We start from the raw sequence: 18,033 nt of genomic DNA on the forward strand, positions 1-18,033 counted from the left end.
CCTCGCCCTGAGTTCAGTCTCTCCACGCCCCCCCCCCAAAGAACAAGGCTCAGGCTCTGCTGTGCGCACTTCGTGTTTCTTTCGCGGGCCGCGTGTCTACAGCCCCGACAGGGTTAAATTAAAAACCTCCCGGCTCCCCTCCCCCAGCGCAGGGCAGGACCCCCCAGACACGGGGCAGGGGGGGACCCCAGAGCCCCAGGGGGGGGGGTCTCCTATCCCAGCGCTGCTCGCTTCTGCGCCCTCTGGGCACGGGGGGGGGCTTAGCTCCACCCACCCCCCGGTTAAAACACAGACGAGTCCACTTCAGGATGGGGGGGGGGCTCTTTGCCAATGGGGGGCATGTGGTGGGGGGTCTCTGGCGCTAGCTGGCGCGCTGCCCCCCTCCTTCAGCTCAGCCCCCCCCCCCCATTTCCCACCCAGCGCCGACACGTCTCCAGGAGCAGCTGAGACCGGACGAACTTCATCACAGCGGTGGCTCCGCCGAGGTCCCAGCCCCATTCGACACCGGGGGGCGGGCGGAATCCGGAGCCCCCCCTTGCAATGTGGGGGGCCGCCCCCTCCCAGTCCAGAGTCACCCCCCAAATCCAGTGGGGGGGGCAGTCATCACCGGGCCTCCCCGGCGGCCGCGGCCCCCAGCAGAGTCCGGCGCTCCCGGCCCGGCGCCCGCTCCCGTTTGATGGGGCGGGGGGCGGCGGGCGGCGGGGCCGGGGACTCGGGGCCGGGGCCGGGGGGCGAGGCGGGCTCGCCCGCGGCCGGGGCCGGGCCGGGGGCCGGGGCCGCGGCCTGGTCGCGCAGCAGCTGGCCCAGGAAGTTGATGTATTTCATGGCCAGGCGCAGGATCTCGTTCTTGCTCAGTTTCTTGTCGGGCGGGTGGGTCGGGATCAGCCGCCGCAGCTCGGCGAAGGCCCCGTTCACGTTCTGCTGCCGCCAGCGCTCCCGGCTGTTGGTGAACACGCGGCGGGCGACCTTGTGCGGCTGGTGCCCTGCGGGACGGAGCGGGAGAGGCCGCGCGAACCCAGCCGGATGCAGCCACCTCTGGGGTGGGGCAGGGGGGCTCTTTATCCAGGGACCCCATGCCCAGCGCTGAGGTGCAGCCACCTCTGGGGTGGGGCAGCGGGCTATGTAACAGCCACACGTAACACCACAGTTTAAACCAGGATGTCTGAGCTGGTCAAATCGTGTGTGGCCTGGGAGCCGGACGCCTGGGTTCTCTCCCCTGCTCTGGGCGGGCAGTGGGACAGGAGCTTGGGGGGGGGGGGGGGACTGGGAGCCCAGACGCCTGGGTTCTTTCCCTAGCTCTGGGAGGGGAGTGGGGTCTAGTGGTTAGAGGGGGGGAGCCCGGACACCTGGGTTCTCTCCCTGGCTCTGGGAGGGGAGTGGGGTCTAGTGGTTGGGGGGGGGAGAGCCCGGACGCCTGGGTTCTCTCCCTGGCTCTGGGAGGGGAGTGGGGTCTAGTGGTTAGAGCGGGGGGGGGGGAGCCCGGACGCCTGGGTTCTCTCCCTGGCTCTGGGAGGGGAGTGGGGTCTAGTGGTTAGAGCGGGGGGGGGGGGGAGCCCGGACGCCTGGGTTCTCTCCCTGGCTCTGGGAGGGGAGTGGGGTCTAGTGGTTGGGGGGGGGGAGAGCCCGGACGCCTGGGTTCTCTCCCTGGCTCTGGCAGGGGAGTGGGGTCTAGTGGTTAGAGGGGGGGGGGAGCCCGGACGCCTGGGTTCTCTCCCTGGCTCTGGGAGAGGAGTGGGGTCTAGTGGTTGGGGGGGGGGGGGGAGAGCCCGGACGCCTGGGTTCTCTCCCTGGCTCTGGGAGGGGAGTGGGGTCTAGTGGTTGGGGGGGGGAGAGCCCGGACGCCTGGGTTCTCTCCCTGGCTCTGGGAGGGGAATGGGGTCTAGTGGATACGGGGGAAGTCCGGACACCTGGGTTCTCTCCCTGGCTCTGGGAGGGGAATGGGGTCTAGTGGATACGGGGGAAGTCCGGACACCTGGGTTCTCTCCCTGGCTCTGGGAGAGGAGTGGGGTCTAGTGGTTGGGGGGGGGGGAGAGCCCGGACGCCTGGGTTCTCTCCCTGGCTCTGGGAGAGGAGTGGGGTCTAGTGGTTGGGGGGGGGGAGAGCCCGGACGCCTGGGTTCTCTCCCTGGCTCTGGCAGGGGAGTGGGGTCTAGTGGTTAGAGGGGGGGGGGAGCCCGGACGCCTGGGTTCTCTCCCTGGCTCTGGGAGAGGAGTGGGGTCTAGTGGTTGGGGGGGGGGGGGGAGAGCCCGGACGCCTGGGTTCTCTCCCTGGCTCTGGGAGGGGAGTGGGGTCTAGTGGTTGGGGGGGGGAGAGCCCGGACGCCTGGGTTCTCTCCCTGGCTCTGGGAGGGGAATGGGGTCTAGTGGATACGGGGGAAGTCCGGACACCTGGGTTCTCTCCCTGGCTCTGGGAGGGGAATGGGGTCTAGTGGATACGGGGGAAGTCCGGACACCTGGGTTCTCTCCCTGGCTCTGGGAGAGGAGTGGGGTCTAGTGGTTGGGGGGGGGGGGAGAGCCCGGACGCCTGGGTTCTCTCCCTGGCTCTGGGAGGGGAGTGGGGTCTAGTGGTTGGGGGGGGGGGAGAGCCCGGACGCCTGGGTTCTCTCCCTGGCTCTGGGAGGGGAGTGGGGTCTAGTGGTTGGGGGGGGGAGAGCCCGGACGCCTGGGTTCTCTCCCTGGCTCTGGGAGGGGAGTGGGGTCTAGTGGTTAGAGCGGGGGGGGGGAGCCCGGACGCCTGGGTTCTCTCCCTGGCTCTGGGAGGGGAGTGGGGTCTAGTGGTTAGAGCGGGGGGGGGGAGCCCGGACGCCTGGGTTCTCTCCCTGGCTCTGGGAGAGGAGTGGGGTCTAGTGGTTGGGGGGGGGGAGAGCCCGGACGCCTGGGTTCTCTCCCTGGCTCTGGGAGAGGAGTGGGGTCTAGTGGATGGTGGGGGGGGGAGCCCGGACGCCTGGGTTCTCTCCCTGGCTCTGGGAGAGGAGTGGGGTCTAGTGGTTGGGGGGGGGGGAGCCCGGACGCCTGGGTTCTCTCCCTGGCTCTGGGAGGGGAGTGGGGTCTAGTGGTTGGGGGGGGGGAGAGCCCGGACGCCTGGGTTCTCTCCCTGGCTCTGGGAGGGGAGTGGGGTCTAGTGGTTAGAGCGGGGGGGGGGGAGCCCGGACGCCTGGGTTCTCTCCCTGGCTCTGGGAGGGGAGTGGGGTCTAGTGGTTAGAGCGGGGGGGGGGGGAGCCCGGACGCCTGGGTTCTCTCCCTGGCTCTGGGAGGGGAGTGGGGTCTAGTGGATGGTGGGGGGGGGGGGGGAGCCCGGACGCCTGGGTCCCACCCCGCCGGGAGGGGGAGGGGGAGGCACTCACCATCCATGAGCTCCTGCTCCAAGGGGCTGGGCCGGCGCTTGAGGCGGCTGCTGGGATAGAGGCCGAGGGAGCCGGAGGTGCCAATGTAGACGCTGAGGAGAGGGGCAGAGACATGGGGTGAGGGGCCGGGCCAGCGGGGGCGCATGGCACCCTGGGGGGGGGCGAGGTAGGGGCGGAGTCACCATGCAGCCCCGCCCCCTGTCAATCAGCCCCGCCCTGACACCCCCACCATGGCACATTAAAGCCATGCCTGGGGGGGGGGGGGGGGTCACAGACCCCTCAAACTGTCCCATCCCCCACCCCCAACACTGGGTCAGACTCAGGGGCTGGGGGCAGGACAGGAGCCAGAGCGAGGGGTGCTGTGGGGGAGGGGTTACACCCCCGGGGCCCCTGTATGGGGGTGGGGTATTATCAGCCCTGAGACTTCTCACCCCCCCCAAAAAACACCAGCCCCCCCCGCCCCAGCGCCCCCCAGCACTGACCTGTTGAGGAAGGGGTGGGGGTGGTACTGCGGGGGCAGGAGCGGGCTCTGCAGGCCGGCGAGCGGCATGGGGGCCGGGGGGGGCGCCGGGGGCAGGGCTGAGAGCTGCACCAGGGACGGGATGGGGTGCAGGGCCGTCAGCTCGGTGGTGGGCACGCGCTTGCTGTGCCCCAGGCTGATGACGGGGACGTCGGGGGGCAGCGGGGCAGGGGCTGGGGGGGGGCGGGCTCCCCTTGGGGGCGGGCGGCGAGGCAGCGGGCGGGGGGGCCGGGGGGTGGCTGGCAGGGGGTGACGGGGGGGGGCGGGGGGCTACAGGGGGGCGGGGGGGTCCTCAGCTTCTCCATCATCTTCCAGGCGCGGCGCGGCACCTCCGGCTGCGGCCAGGACTCATCTGCGGGGACAACACAGGTGGGGTGAGACCGAGGCGGGGGCCCTGGTTCCTGGCCCCTCCCTGAGCCTCCCAGCCCAGTACCCCCGTCCCTGATGGCCTGGAGCAGACCCATGGGCCTGTCCAGGCCGGTATCCCTCCTCTCCCTCCAGGCCGCTCCTGATCACACCAAAGAGCCTGTTTTTGAAGACAGGGAAACTGAGGCACGGTGCCGGGACGTGACACCGGCCAGCAGCAGAGCCAGGAACGGAACCCAGGAGTCCTGGCTCCCAGCCCCGTGTGCCGCTCAGCCTGCCGCGTACACGTGGGGGCAACTAAACAGGCCCAGCGAGGAGCCGTCACTGCGGAAGACGATTCGAATTCCTACATTCATCGAAACGGTCCCTGGACACCAGGCCTCGAGACTCCCGGAGCGATGGGGCCGTGGGCTGCTCCGTTCAGCAGCTGGATTGAAAGCCTGTAGCCTCTTCTAGCCACAAATCTGCACCCGAGCCGTTAAAACCGGATTAGATACGCTGGTGCTAAATGCAGTGTGAATGGCTCCACTTCTGTATATGTTGGAGCTGATCTCACCAGCTCCGAGTCGGACACCCACGCCCCAGAACTGAGCACATTGTAGATGTTTTTGGTTCTCTGGCAAAGAAAAATCATTTGTAAATGTTGTGAATCCAAGAGCCGGAATCAAACTGGTTTCTGGCTGAACAAAGCGTTTCGCTCCGATTTTCAGCTTCTCCCCCCCTTTAAAAACAAAACGTACAACACAATCCGCTGACCCGCTTCCCGTGGCAAATCTCAGCCCGAAACCGGTGGGGTGAAAAGTGGCTCCTGGCGCCTCTTAGCGCCCGGCTAAGAAACCCCGTTTATATTCACCCCTTTCGTTAAGCGGCGCCGGGGGGGGGGGGGGGGGGCGAACTCGCGTGTCTCGCTCTGTTGGTCCAATGACAGATTTTTTACCACCACCCCCCCCCCCCCGGGTCCAACCCGGCCTGTGCCCCTGGCTGGATGTAACCCGCCAGCCACATGTGACGCGCTCCCCTGAGATCGCTTCGCTTTCTCGTGTAGACAAGACCTGAGAGCCGAGGCTCCAGCCAGCCTGGCGCGCCAGGTTCGCGGAACTGGTTTTTGGGCTCGGGCAGTTTTGGGGAAGGGGGAGCCCGGCCCGGACTAGACTGAATGTGGCGTCTCCGCACGCAGCACCAATGGGGGGGGGGGGGTCGGTGACACCCGGGGTTACTGGGGCGGGTCGGTCACAGCCGGGGTTACTGGGGGGGGTGTCGGTCACACCCGGGTTACTGGGGGGGTCGGTGACACCCGGGGTTACGGGGGGGGGTCGGTCACACCCGGGGTTACTGGGGGGGTCGGTCACACCCGGGTTACTGGGGGGGGGTTCGGTCACACCGGGGTTACTGGGGGGGGGGGTCGGTCACACCCGGGGTTACTGGGGGGGGGTTCGGTCACACCGGGGTTACTGGGGGGGGGTCGGTCACACCCAGGGTAACTGGGGAGGGGGAGTTCGGTGACACCAGGGTTACTGGGGGGGTCGGTGACACCCGGGGTTACTGGGGGGGGTCGCTCACACCCGGGTTACTGGGGGGGTCGGTGACACCCGGGGTTACGGGGGGGGTCGGTCACACCCGGGGTTACTGGGGGGGTCGGTCACACCCGGGTTACTGGGGGGGGGGGTTCGGTCACACCGGGGTTACTGGGGGGGGTCGGTCACACCCGGGGTTACTGGGGGGGGGGTTCGGTCACACCGGGGTTACTGGGGGGGGGTCGGTCACACCCGGGGTTACTGGGGGGGGGGTTCGGTCACACCGGGGTTACTGGGGGGGGGGTCGGTCACACCCAGGGTAACTGGGGAGGGGGAGTTCGGTGACACCCGGGTTACTGGGGGGGTCGGTGACACCCGGGGTTACTGGGGGGGGGTCGCTCACACCCGGGTTACTGGGGGGGTCGGTGACACCCGGGGTTACGGGGGGGGGTCCGGTCACACCCGGGGTTACTGGGGGGGGTCGGTCACACCCGGGGTACTGGGGGGGGGGGGGTCGGTGACACCCGGGTTACTGGGGGCGGGGGGCGGTCACACCCGGGGTACTGGGGGGTGTGTCGGTCACACCCAGGGTAACTGGGGCGGGGGAGTTCGGTGACACCCGGGTTACTGGGGGGGGGGGTCGGTGACACCGGGGTTACTGGGGGGGGGGTCGGTGACACCGGGGTTACTGGGGGCGGGGGGCGGTCACACCCGGGGTACTGGGGGGGGTGTCGGTGACACCCGGGGTACTGGGGGGGGGGTTCGGTCACACCGGGGTTACTGGGGGGGGGGGTCGGTCACACCCGGGGTTACTGGGGGGGGGTTCGGTCACACCGGGGTTACTGGGGGGGGGTCGGTCACACCCAGGGTAACTGGGGAGGGGGAGTTCGGTGACACCAGGGTTACTGGGGGGGTCGGTGACACCCGGGGTTACTGGGGGGGGTCGCTCACACCCGGGTTACTGGGGGGGTCGGTGACACCCGGGGTTACGGGGGGGGTCGGTCACACCCGGGGTTACTGGGGGGGTCGGTCACACCCGGGTTACTGGGGGGGGGGGTTCGGTCACACCGGGGTTACTGGGGGGGGTCGGTCACACCCGGGGTTACTGGGGGGGGGGTTCGGTCACACCGGGGTTACTGGGGGGGGGTCGGTCACACCCGGGGTTACTGGGGGGGGGTTCGGTCACACCGGGGTTACTGGGGGGGGGGTCGGTCACACCCAGGGTAACTGGGGAGGGGGAGTTCGGTGACACCCGGGTTACTGGGGGGGTCGGTGACACCCGGGGTTACTGGGGGGGGGTCGCTCACACCCGGGTTACTGGGGGGGTCGGTGACACCCGGGGTTACGGGGGGGGGGTCCGGTCACACCCGGGGTTACTGGGGGGGGTCGGTCACACCCGGGGTACTGGGGGGGGGGGGGTCGGTGACACCCGGGTTACTGGGGGCGGGGGGCGGTCACACCCGGGGTACTGGGGGGTGTGTCGGTCACACCCAGGGTAACTGGGGCGGGGGAGTTCGGTGACACCCGGGTTACTGGGGGGGGGGGTCGGTGACACCGGGGTTACTGGGGGGGGGGGTCGGTGACACCGGGGTTACTGGGGGCGGGGGGCGGTCACACCCGGGGTACTGGGGGGGGTGTCGGTGACACCCGGGGTACTGGGGGGGGGGTTCGGTCACACCGGGGTTACTGGGGGGGGGTCGGTCACACCCAGGGTAACTGGGGGGGGGTTCGGTGACACCCGGGTTACTGGGGGGGGGGGGGTCGGTGACACCGGGGTTACTGGGGGGGGGTCGGTGACACCCGGGTTACTGGGGGGGGGGGGTCGGTGACACCCGGGTTACTGGGGGCGGGGGGCGGTCACACCCGGGGCAACTGGGGGGGGTGTCGGTGACACCCGGGGTACTGGGGGGGGGGGGGGTTCGGTCACACCGGGGTTACTGGGGGGGGGTCGGTCACACCCAGGGTAACTGGGGGGGGGTTCGGTGACACCCGGGTTACTGGGGGGGGGGGGGTCGGTGACACCGGGGTTACTGGGGGGGGGGTCGGTGACACCCGGGTTACTGGGGGGGGGGTCGGTGACACCCGGGTTACTGGGGGGGGGGTTCGGTCACACCCAGGGTAACTGGGGGCGGGGGGCGGTCACACCGGGGTTACTGGGGGGGGGGGTCGGTCACACCCAGGGTTACTGGGGGGGGGGTCGGTGACACCGGGGTTACTGGGGGGGGGGGTCGGTGACACCGGGGTTACTGGGGGCGGGGGGCGGTCACACCCAGGGTAACTGGGGGGGCGGGGTAGGATCTACCCCGCGGACCCAGTGACCTGCCCGCGGCCAGTCTCGGGCTCCCGGGGCGGGGGACCGGGGACGAGGCCCCGCGCGTCCGGCGTCTCCGCTAGCAACGTCACTGCCGGGCAAAGGCGTCTGGCGGATGGTAGCGATCAAAGCCCCCTTGTGCCCGGCGCTGCACAGACCCCGGCCGCGATCAGCTGTGCCAGGCCGGGGGGGGAATGGCCGCGGCGCTGACCCGGCTGCGGCAAACGTCTGAGCCGCAGAGACAGACATGGAGGGAGCCCGGGCGAGAGAGAGAGTGAGTGTGTGTGTGTGTGTGTGTGTGTGTGTGTGTGCCCAAGGCACTGTGTGTGTGTGTCCCTGAGGTGCTGTGACTGTGTGCACGTGTGTCCCTCGAGGCGGGGTGTGTGTGTCCAAGGCTATGTGTGTGTTTCTGTGATGGAGTGTGTGCAGGTGCATGGCCCCCAAGGCTGTGTGTGTGTGTCTGAGGTTGTGTGTATGTGTGTCCCGCCTGAGTGTGTGTGTATGTATGTGTCCCGCCAGTGTGTGTGTATGTGTCCGAGGCGGTGTGTGTATGTGAGTTTGTGTGTCCCAGGCTGTCTGTGTATGTGTGTCCAAGGCAGGGTGTGTGTGTGTCCCGCCTGAGAGTGTGTGTGTGTCCGAGGTGGTGTGTGTGTGTGTGTGTGTGTGTCCCAGGCTCTGTGTGTGTGTGTGTGTGTGTCAGGCTGTGTGCGTGTGTGTGTGTGTCCCAGGCTGTGTGTGTGTGTGTGTGTGTGTGTGTGTGTCCCCGAGGTGGGGTGTGTGTGTGTGTGTGTCCCAGGCTGTGTGTGTGTGTACAGCACTGGGCATTTTTCTATTTACTCTTAACTAAGGTTGCGGTGACTTTCCTCTGGGGGGCAGGGAAGGGGTCGTACAGCGCCCACCCGCCTACCTCCATTGACAGGGCCCAGACACACATACCCAGTGCACAGACACACCCATTGCTCACGTACCATCACACGCACATGGTGCACACACTGCACAGAAACAAACACGCGCTTGTACCGGATGGTGTCTGGAGCTGCACATGGAGCTCAGCAAACAGCCGGTCACTGCACAGCCACGAGGTCAAAGCAGCGCAAGGCTGCACACGCGGGTACTCGGGGCACGGCCAACCCCGCCCGGGCCTACGGCAGGCCGCTGCCGCCTGGCTTCGCGCGGCTCACGCCCACTTCCCAAGCCGTGAACAGCAACATCACAAATCTGCTGCTACCGGGCTGGGTCGTGGGCTGGTGCATCCCAGCTGCCGGGGTCCCCTGAGGTGCTTTCACGTTTGTCTAGATGCGGTTTGTCCTGGTGGCCACCGCCAGACCAGCTGCCTTGCTTTAACCGGCCATAAATACAGCCTCGAGTTGGACACACCCACGAGATGCCCGACCCAGCTGAGTTGTTCCACCAGCCACCGGACAACCACTCCGGGGTTTGACAGTGGGAACTTGGCCCCACCATTTGGCCCTGCAAACGGGCCGAACCCAGCACGGGTGGAACACACGGTACAGGTACATATGAAACTGCAGAACTACTAACCATGGTTTGTCACCCATTGCTTAAATCAGCCTCTGGACCAGATGAGCAGTGGATCGCGAATGTGATGCCGACTTTTTAAAAAGGCTCCAGAGGCGAGCCTGGCAATTACAGGCCGGTAAGCCTAACGTCAGTACCAGGCAAATTGGTTGAAACGATAGTAAAGAACAGAATTATCACACACAGCGATGAGCACAGTTTGTTGCGGAAGAGTCAACATGGTTTTTGTAAAGGGAAATCACGCCTCACCAATCTACTAGAATTCTTTGATGGGCTCGACAAACGTGCACAAGGGGGATCCAGTGGATATAGTGTACTTGGACTTTCAGAAAGCCTTTGACAAGGTCCGTCACCAAAGGCTCTTAAGCAAAGTAAGGGGTCATGGGATACGAGGGAAGGTCCTCTTGTGAATCAATGACTGGTTAAAAGATAGGAAACAGAAGGGTAGGAATAAATGGTCAGATTTCAGAATGGAGAGAGGTAAACAGCAGGGTCCCCTAAGGATCTGTACTGGGACCTGTGACGTTCAACATATTAATAAATGATCTGGGGAAGGGGGTGAACAGTGCGGTGGCAAAGTTTGCAGATGATACAAAACTACTCAAGATAGTTAAGTCCCAGGCAGACTGCGAAGAGTTACAAAAGGATCTCTCCGAACTGGGTGACTGGGCAACAGAATGGCGGATGACATTCAGTGTTGATAAGTGAAAAGTGACACATTGCAAAAGATAATCCCAGCCAGCCGTACAAACGGATGGGGTCTAAATTAGCTGTTACCGCTCAAGAAGGAGATTTTTGGAGTCACCGCGGATAGTTCTCTGAAAACATCCACTCAATGTGCAGGGCAGTCAAAACAAACAAACAAACAAAAGGAACAATGTTAGGAACCACTAGGAAAGGGATAGATAACAAGATGAAAAGTATCTTAATGCCTCTCTATAAATCCATGGTACGCCCCCCTCTTGAATACTGTGTGCAGATCTGGCTGTCCTCTCTCAATAAAGATATGTTAGCACTGGAAAAACTACAGAGAAGGGCAACAAAAACGATTAAGGGGATGAAACAGCTTCTGTATGAGGAGAGATTAAAAAGACTCTTAGAAAAGAGATGACTGTGGGATATGACAGAGGTCTATAAATTGTGACCCGTGTGGAGGAGGTGACTAAGGAAGTGTTATTTACCGTCACCTAACACAAGAACCAAGGGTCACCCCAATGACATGAATAGGCAGCAGGTTTAGAACAAAGATAAGGCAGGACTTCTTCACACAATGCACACTTAACCTGTGGAACTCATTGCCAGAGGATGTTGTGAAGGCCAAAAGTATAACTGGGTTCAAAAAAAGAATGAGATACATTCATGGGGGATAGATCCATCAATGGCTATTAGTGAAGATGGTCGGGGACACAACCCCGTGCTCTGGGTGTCCCTCGCCTCTGATGGCCAGAAGCTGGGACTGGGCGACAGGGGCTGGATCACTCTATAATTGTCCTGTTCTGTCCATTCCCTCTGAAGCGCCTGGCATTGGCCACTGTTGGAAGACAGGAGAATGGGCTAGATGGACCATTGGTCTGACCCCATGTAACCGTTCTAATGTACGTACATTGGCACACCCACAAACACATCCCCCCCACATACAGACACAAAAACACACCCACACATACACCCACCCACATACTGTACAGGGATTAATCAACACCAGACTCTACTCCAGACACCACTTCCCCCAACAGACACCACAGCAGAAGCCCCGGAAAACAGCCAGGAGTGACGCTACCCGAGCGGGGCCAGTACCCCCTGGAGTGACTCTACCTGAGCGTGCCCGGTACTCCCGTGGAGTGACTCTACCTTTGCGTTGCCAGTACCCTCCTGGAGTGAGTATAACCAAGCAGGGCCTGTACCCCCTGGAGTGACTCTACCCGAGCATGCCCAGTACCACTGGAGTGATTCTACCCGAGTGTGCCGAGTACCTAAATGGAGTGACTATACCGGAGCATGCCCAGTACCCCTCTGGAGTGACTCTACCCGAGCATGGCCATTATCTCCATGTAGTAACTATACCGAGCGTGCCCAGTACCTCTGGAGTGACTCTACCCGAGCGTGACCAGTATCCCCCTGGAGTGACTATACCCGAGCATGGCCATTGTCCCCATGTAGTAACTATACCCGAGCGTGCCCAGTACCTCTTGGAGTGACTATACCCGAGCGTGCCCAGTACCTCTTGGAGTGACTCTACCTGAGCGTGCCCAGTACCCCTGGAGTGACTCTACCCGAGCGTGCCCAGTACCCCCTGGAGTAACTATACCCGAGCGTGCCCAGTACACCCTGGAGTGACTCTACCCGAGCGTGCCCAGTACCCCCTGGAGTAACTATACCCGAGCGTGCCCAGTACACCCTGGAGTGACTCTACCCGAGCGTGCCCAGTACACCCTGGAGTGACTCTACCCGAGCGTGCCCAGTACCCCTTGGAGTGACTATACCCGAGCGTGCCCAGTAACCCTGGAGTGACTATACCCGAGCGTGCCCAGTAACCCTGGAGTGACTATACCCGAGCGTGCCCAGTACCCCTGGAGTGACTATACCCGAGCGTGCCCAGTACCCCTGGAGTGACTCTACCTGAGCACATTTTAGTACCTTTTCTGGGATAACTCTCAGAGTAAGGTCAGTTCTAGCCTGGAGTGACTATCCCTGGCTATCCTCCAGGGACACCATCCTGGCCTATCAGGCTCCTTGCACAGAGACCGGGGATTCCTGGTACCATTCTCGTATCAGTCCTGCTGGCACCTGGGTTTCCCCAGGAAGTGGCCCCGTGAAGCCCGGCCACAGCCCTCTGGGCTGTCTGGGTGAATGGAGTCTGATCAGTGAGGAGCAGGTGGCTCCAGTGAGCTGCTGGGTCTCCGCCTGCTTCCTCCCGGGGAGGTGACGAACCTTGTCAGCAGCGGCCCCCCCAGCATACCCTGGGCACAGAGAGGGGAAGGAACTTAGTATCACACAGTAAGTCCAGGACAGAGTCACAGAATCATAGAATATCAGGGTTGGAAGGGACCTCAGGAGGTATCTAGTCCAACCCCCTGCTCAAAGCAGGACCAGTTCCCAACTAAATCATCCCAGCCAGGGCTTTGTCAAGCCTGACCTTAAAAACCTCTAAGGAAGGAGATTCCACCACCTCCCTAGGGAACCCGTTCCAGTGCTTCACCACCCTCCTAGTGAAAAAGTTTTTCTTAATATCCAACCTAAACCTCCCCCACTGCAACTTGAGACCATTGCTCCTTGTTCTGTCATCTGCCACCACTGAGAACAGCCGAGCTCCATCCTCTTTGGAACCCCCCCTCAGGTAGTTGAAAGCAGCTATCAAATCCCCCCTCACTCTTCTCTTCTGCAGTCTAAACAAGCCCAGTTCCCTCAGCCTCTCCCCGTAAGTCATGTGCCCCAGTCCCCTGATCATTTTCACTGCTCCCCCCACCAGCTCTGCCCTCCTAGACCCTACCCCACCCCCAGAGCTGGGGATAGAACCCAGGAGGCCTGACTAGGCCCCTGGGACACCTGGCTCCACTCCCTTCTGTCTCATAGCGCAGAGACCCTGAGGCTGGAGGAGCCCTCGAGAGCTCATCAATTCCATCCCCCTGCGCTGAGGCAGGACAAAGCAAACCTAGACCATTTCTGCCAGGTGCATGTCCAACCTGTTCTTAAAACCCTCCGTGACGGGGATCCCACAGCCTCCCCTGCTCGCCCGGTCCGGAGCTGAATTCCCCCGAGAACTAGAAAGTTTTCCCTAATCTCTGATCTGCATCTCCCCTGCTGCAGATGAAGCCCATTGCTTCTTGTCCTACTTCTGTGGCCATGAAGAACAATTGGTCCCCGTCCTCTCCCGTATAACATATTTGAGGACTGTTCTCAGGTCCCCGTGCAGTCGACTTTTCTGACGACTAAACATGCCCCGGTTTATTAGCCTTTCCTCAGCGATCAGGTTTTCTAAACCTTTGATCATGTTCGTTGCTCTCCTCTGGACTGTCCTGTTTGTCCCCATCTTTCCTGAAGTCCAGCGCCCATGTCACCTTCGACCTCACGCAAACCATGTTGTGGCAAAGGGGCTAAGTGGCCAGTTTGAATCCTGTGCTCGGCATGGGCAGCGCCTAGTACCACGCGACACCGAATAAACACGGCCCTACCAAATTCACGCTCCATATTTTGTACATTTCATGATCACAGCATTTTAAAACTCTTGAATTTCACGGTGCCAGGTAGTTAAATCTGAAATGTCACGGGGGTGTCACAAAGCATGAATATGTATTTCAAAATGGCAACATATATACATGCAAAGTCAGCGTTTCTCAAAAGGGGGGTCCCGACCCAAAAGGCGGTCACAGGACTAGTAGGAGCGGTCGCAGTATTGCCATCCTTACTTCTGTGCTGCTGCTGACGGCGACGCTGCCTTCTGAGCTGGGCTCCCAGCCATCAGCCGCCGCTCTCCCGCCGCCCAGCTCTGAAGGCAGCACAGAAGTAAGGGTGGCAGTCCCATGACCCCCCCACCTCCCAGAGTAGCCTTGTGACCCCCTTTTGGGTTGGGACCCCCAGTTTGAGAAATGCTGCCTATAGTATAGGGTAAAAGTACACAAAAGAGCAGATTTCATGGGGGAGAGCAGATTTCACAGTCTGTGATGTGTTTTTCACAGCCATGAATTTGGTAGCGCCCTACTAATAAATAATGTACCGCCCCCAGCACAGCGGGGCCGTGTGCCAGGCCTGGGGCCCCTAGGTGCTACCATAATACACCTAATAAATAAACTCAGCCCCAATAGGCCAAGTGACTGAACAAATAACATTGATTTCTAAAGAATAAAATACAATCCACCACCCGCTCCTCATCTGATCTGCACTTGCAGGGCCTGCCAAGGGTTCATTTCCACTGCCCATTGCTCCCGACGCAATCCCCAACACATATTGCCCTCTCTAGTTGCATCCCCCAGCCTCGTGGTATTTCTCAAAGGGAAGGCGACTGAAATCAGCAAAAGAGAGAACAAGAAAAAAACAAGGCTCTGTTTCATGTGGCTTGACACCATCTTTTGTCTGGGCGGCGGGGCGATGAAAACGCAGTGAAATAGAGGAAATGGTTTTGAAAATGCCTTTCCAAATTGATGCGATCTGAGGCAACGTCCAACCCGATTTGTTTACCGCCCCCGCCGCCGAACAAAACCCAGAATAAGAGCTCGTTTGACACCAAAACAATTTACACAATTAACAAGTAGCTAATTTTTCCAGAAGCAGTTGCAGCTGGTGGTTGCCAGTGAATTGTTTCTGGTTACTTTCGTTAAATCCTCCTCTGGGCCCAGCAGAGACTGGAGTTCCCTGATTCTATAGCCACGAGCACAAGGGGCAGGGGGGGCCGAATGAAAGAAGAATGTCACCCAGGACGGATCTCTGAGCCAACACAATGATTGTAACCTTGGACAAATGTGAGCCCTGTCCATCGCTTGCCGACTAATGCGAGTTGCTCATTACAAAAACTGGAAGTAAATTTGTGTGTGTGCGTGTCGGTGTTTATGTTATAAATACAAAGACATTTTATAAGACAGAACCTCAGCTAGAGTGTATTCTCAGAGCTCCATTGAATCATGGCATTGGGAAAAGGTATCAACCTGTCCCTATATAGCTAGAAAACCAGATTGACTTATTACCTTACAATTTGTTATATTATATAGACAGTATGATAGTTTTGTCACTGATTTCAATGGAACCGTGATTTAATTCTATCTATCTATCCCCATCCACTCTATCTATCTATCTATCTATCTATCTATCTATCTATCTATCTATCTATCTATCTATCTATCTATCCCCATCCACCCCATCTATCTATCTATCTATCTATCTATCTATCTATCTATCTATCTATCTATCTATCTATCTATCCCCATTCACTCCATCTATCTATCTATCCATCCCCACACACCCTATCTATCTATCTATCTATCTATCTATCTATCTATCTATCTATCTATCCCCATTCACTCCATCTATCTATCTATCCATCCCCACACACCCTATCTATCTATCTATCTATCTATCTATCTATCTATCATATTGACACAAAAATATTTCAAATGAAATATACTAAATATAAATAAATACATATATATGTATGTATGTATTATTATATATTATATTAGTCTGTAATGATATGATGTATGATACAGATATACAGATATGCATCTTATATAAATATTATATTTGTATTTATTTATATTTAGTATATTTCATTTGAAATATTTTTGTGTCAATATGATAGATAGATAGATAGATGTCATGTGTGTGTATATTATATATATAGATATATAGCATTATACACAAATAATATATATACATCTTGTATAAAATGTGTATTATGGTATATATATGTGTATATATTATAGTATTATTATACACGAATTAATCTATACACACGTTATATAAAATGTACATGTATATGCAATGTGTGTATATAGCATATCTAATTACAACTCTCTATACACACACTGTAGATAATATGAAGTATCAGGGGGTAGCCGTGCTAGTCTGTATCTACAAGGACAACAAGGAGCTTGGTGGCACCTTAAAGACTAACCGATTTATTTGGGCATAAGCTTTCGTGGGTAAAAACCTCACTTCTTCGGATGCATAGAGTGAAAGTTACCACCAGACTCCTTGTTGTCCTTGTAGATAATATGTTTAGCTCTATTTTAATAACGGTGCATATCCAATATTACCGCACATACAATCCATGCCCACGTGCAATCACAGCTGGAATGCTTTGAAGTGTCGCTAAAATATAAGAGAAGAAGGAACTTTTCATCTCATGAAGCGGATTTCGATTCTCGCTAATTCATTTCCCCATGAATTTAACTCCGGTTCCGAAGAAGGTGGCGAAGAGCGCACCATTGGGACAAGATAAAAATGACCCAAACTAGGAACCCTACTGATGATCATGTGTCAATCAAGCAAGTTCAAAAGCAAAGGATTTTGAATGCGAATGGAAGCGCAGGGATTGTTTCCAACCTCTGGCCGAACCGGCAGAATCACCAGAATTAACACACATGAAAACGGCGAGGAATTTTTCGGCAGATTCACGCACCCGCAGGGTCTCCTGTTCTGCTCAGTTGCCGATTTCGGATTTCAAAACAAAAACGTGTCGGGGAAAAGAATCCGACACATTCAAGTTTTCGACTTTGCTCCTCGCCAGATTTTTGACGCTGGCGGTTTTAGCCGATTCTTCTGAACAGGCGCTAACAATAAATTCATAAAACTCAACGCTGAGCGAAAGCAAAACGCCTCGGAAAGACAGAGCCGTCGGGGACAATATCCCCCGCTCGCTTTGGCTGGAGGGTTTCAGAGGTGCCGATGCGCCCGTGAAACATTACAGCGAAACTTCAAAAGCGGCGCGTTCCCCAAAACGGCCCCGAAAAGCAGGAAATCTCTCTGTTTCCTTGGGTTTTAGCTCAAATCGACAACAAACAAATCACCAAAGAAAAGGGGAAGCAAACCGAAAGCTCTCGGTCCTAAATGCAATGGGGTTTTTGGGGGGGTTTTTTGGTTTAAATAATCCCAAACGTCCCATATTTCACCACTTTCCATCCTTTGTCGGTTGGATTTGGGAAACTGGCTCCAATCAATTCCCGTTTGAGCTAAATGAACGGGCCAAAAGTTGTCCCCTGAAAGACACAACCGCGCACAAACCCCTGAATAGTCACCCGAAAAAATACCCAGTCTCGCCCCCTCCCTCCATGAACGAAGGCAAAGAACCCTTCCCACCCCACCACCCAATTCCCTTCAAAGCAGGTGCCCGACATTTCCCCCCTCGCTGTGACCCCGGTGGGGTGTGAGGATGACGGGCCCCGGGAGCGCCCCTCGACGGTGAACGAGGAAGCCCCGAGAAGCGATCGCGCTCCTAGCCGGGATAGGCGCATCTCTGCGCCCCGGGCGCGCCTTACCCCACAACTTGGCCACATGCTTGGTCTTGGCCACCATGCGCAGGGTCCATGATCTGGGGTCCGAGTCTCCGTCTTCTCGGCGGGTGCTAGGGTGAAATGTTTGGGTTTTTGGGGGGGCGGGATTGGAGTCAAATAGGCTGAAGCGCCTTTCCCGGCCTCAACTCCCCCCCATCTTACTTGCTAGCCCCCCTCACCCACACACGCCACCTCTCTCTCGCGCTCGCTCTTTTTTTCCACAGGCAATATGTGGCCACTAAGATTTGAAGAAGTCTGGTCCACTCCCCCCCTCCGCCCCAGAGAGAGGTTTCCTGCTCGTTGGACTGGGGATGTAGCTGCTGCTGGTAGATAAGAGGCAAAGGCCCGCCTGTGCCGTGCTGATAAGGAAACCCCTCGTCAGACTCAACCTAACGGGAGACTTGGAAAGAAAGCAAGAGGAAACCGTAGTGGGAGAAAGAACCCAACAAACAGGAGTGTTC

The 18,033-nt window shown here is 59.0% G+C and overlaps 1 protein-coding gene across 1 annotated transcript; it reads right to left on the reverse strand.

The window, feature by feature from the left end:
* Positions 1–603: 603 nt before the first annotated feature.
* Positions 604–17,786, reverse strand: LYL1 (LYL1 basic helix-loop-helix family member). The gene is given in 6 exon segments (XM_065419549.1): positions 604–983; positions 3,344–3,435; positions 3,826–4,034; positions 4,036–4,131; positions 4,133–4,215; positions 17,558–17,786. Coding segments are annotated over 6 exon segments (897 nt in total). The 5' UTR covers positions 17,595–17,786.
* Positions 17,787–18,033: the final 247 nt, after the last annotated feature.

This window comes from Emys orbicularis, chromosome 19, assembly GCF_028017835.1.
Source record: "Emys orbicularis isolate rEmyOrb1 chromosome 19, rEmyOrb1.hap1, whole genome shotgun sequence".
Taxonomy (NCBI): domain Eukaryota; kingdom Metazoa; phylum Chordata; order Testudines; family Emydidae; genus Emys; species Emys orbicularis.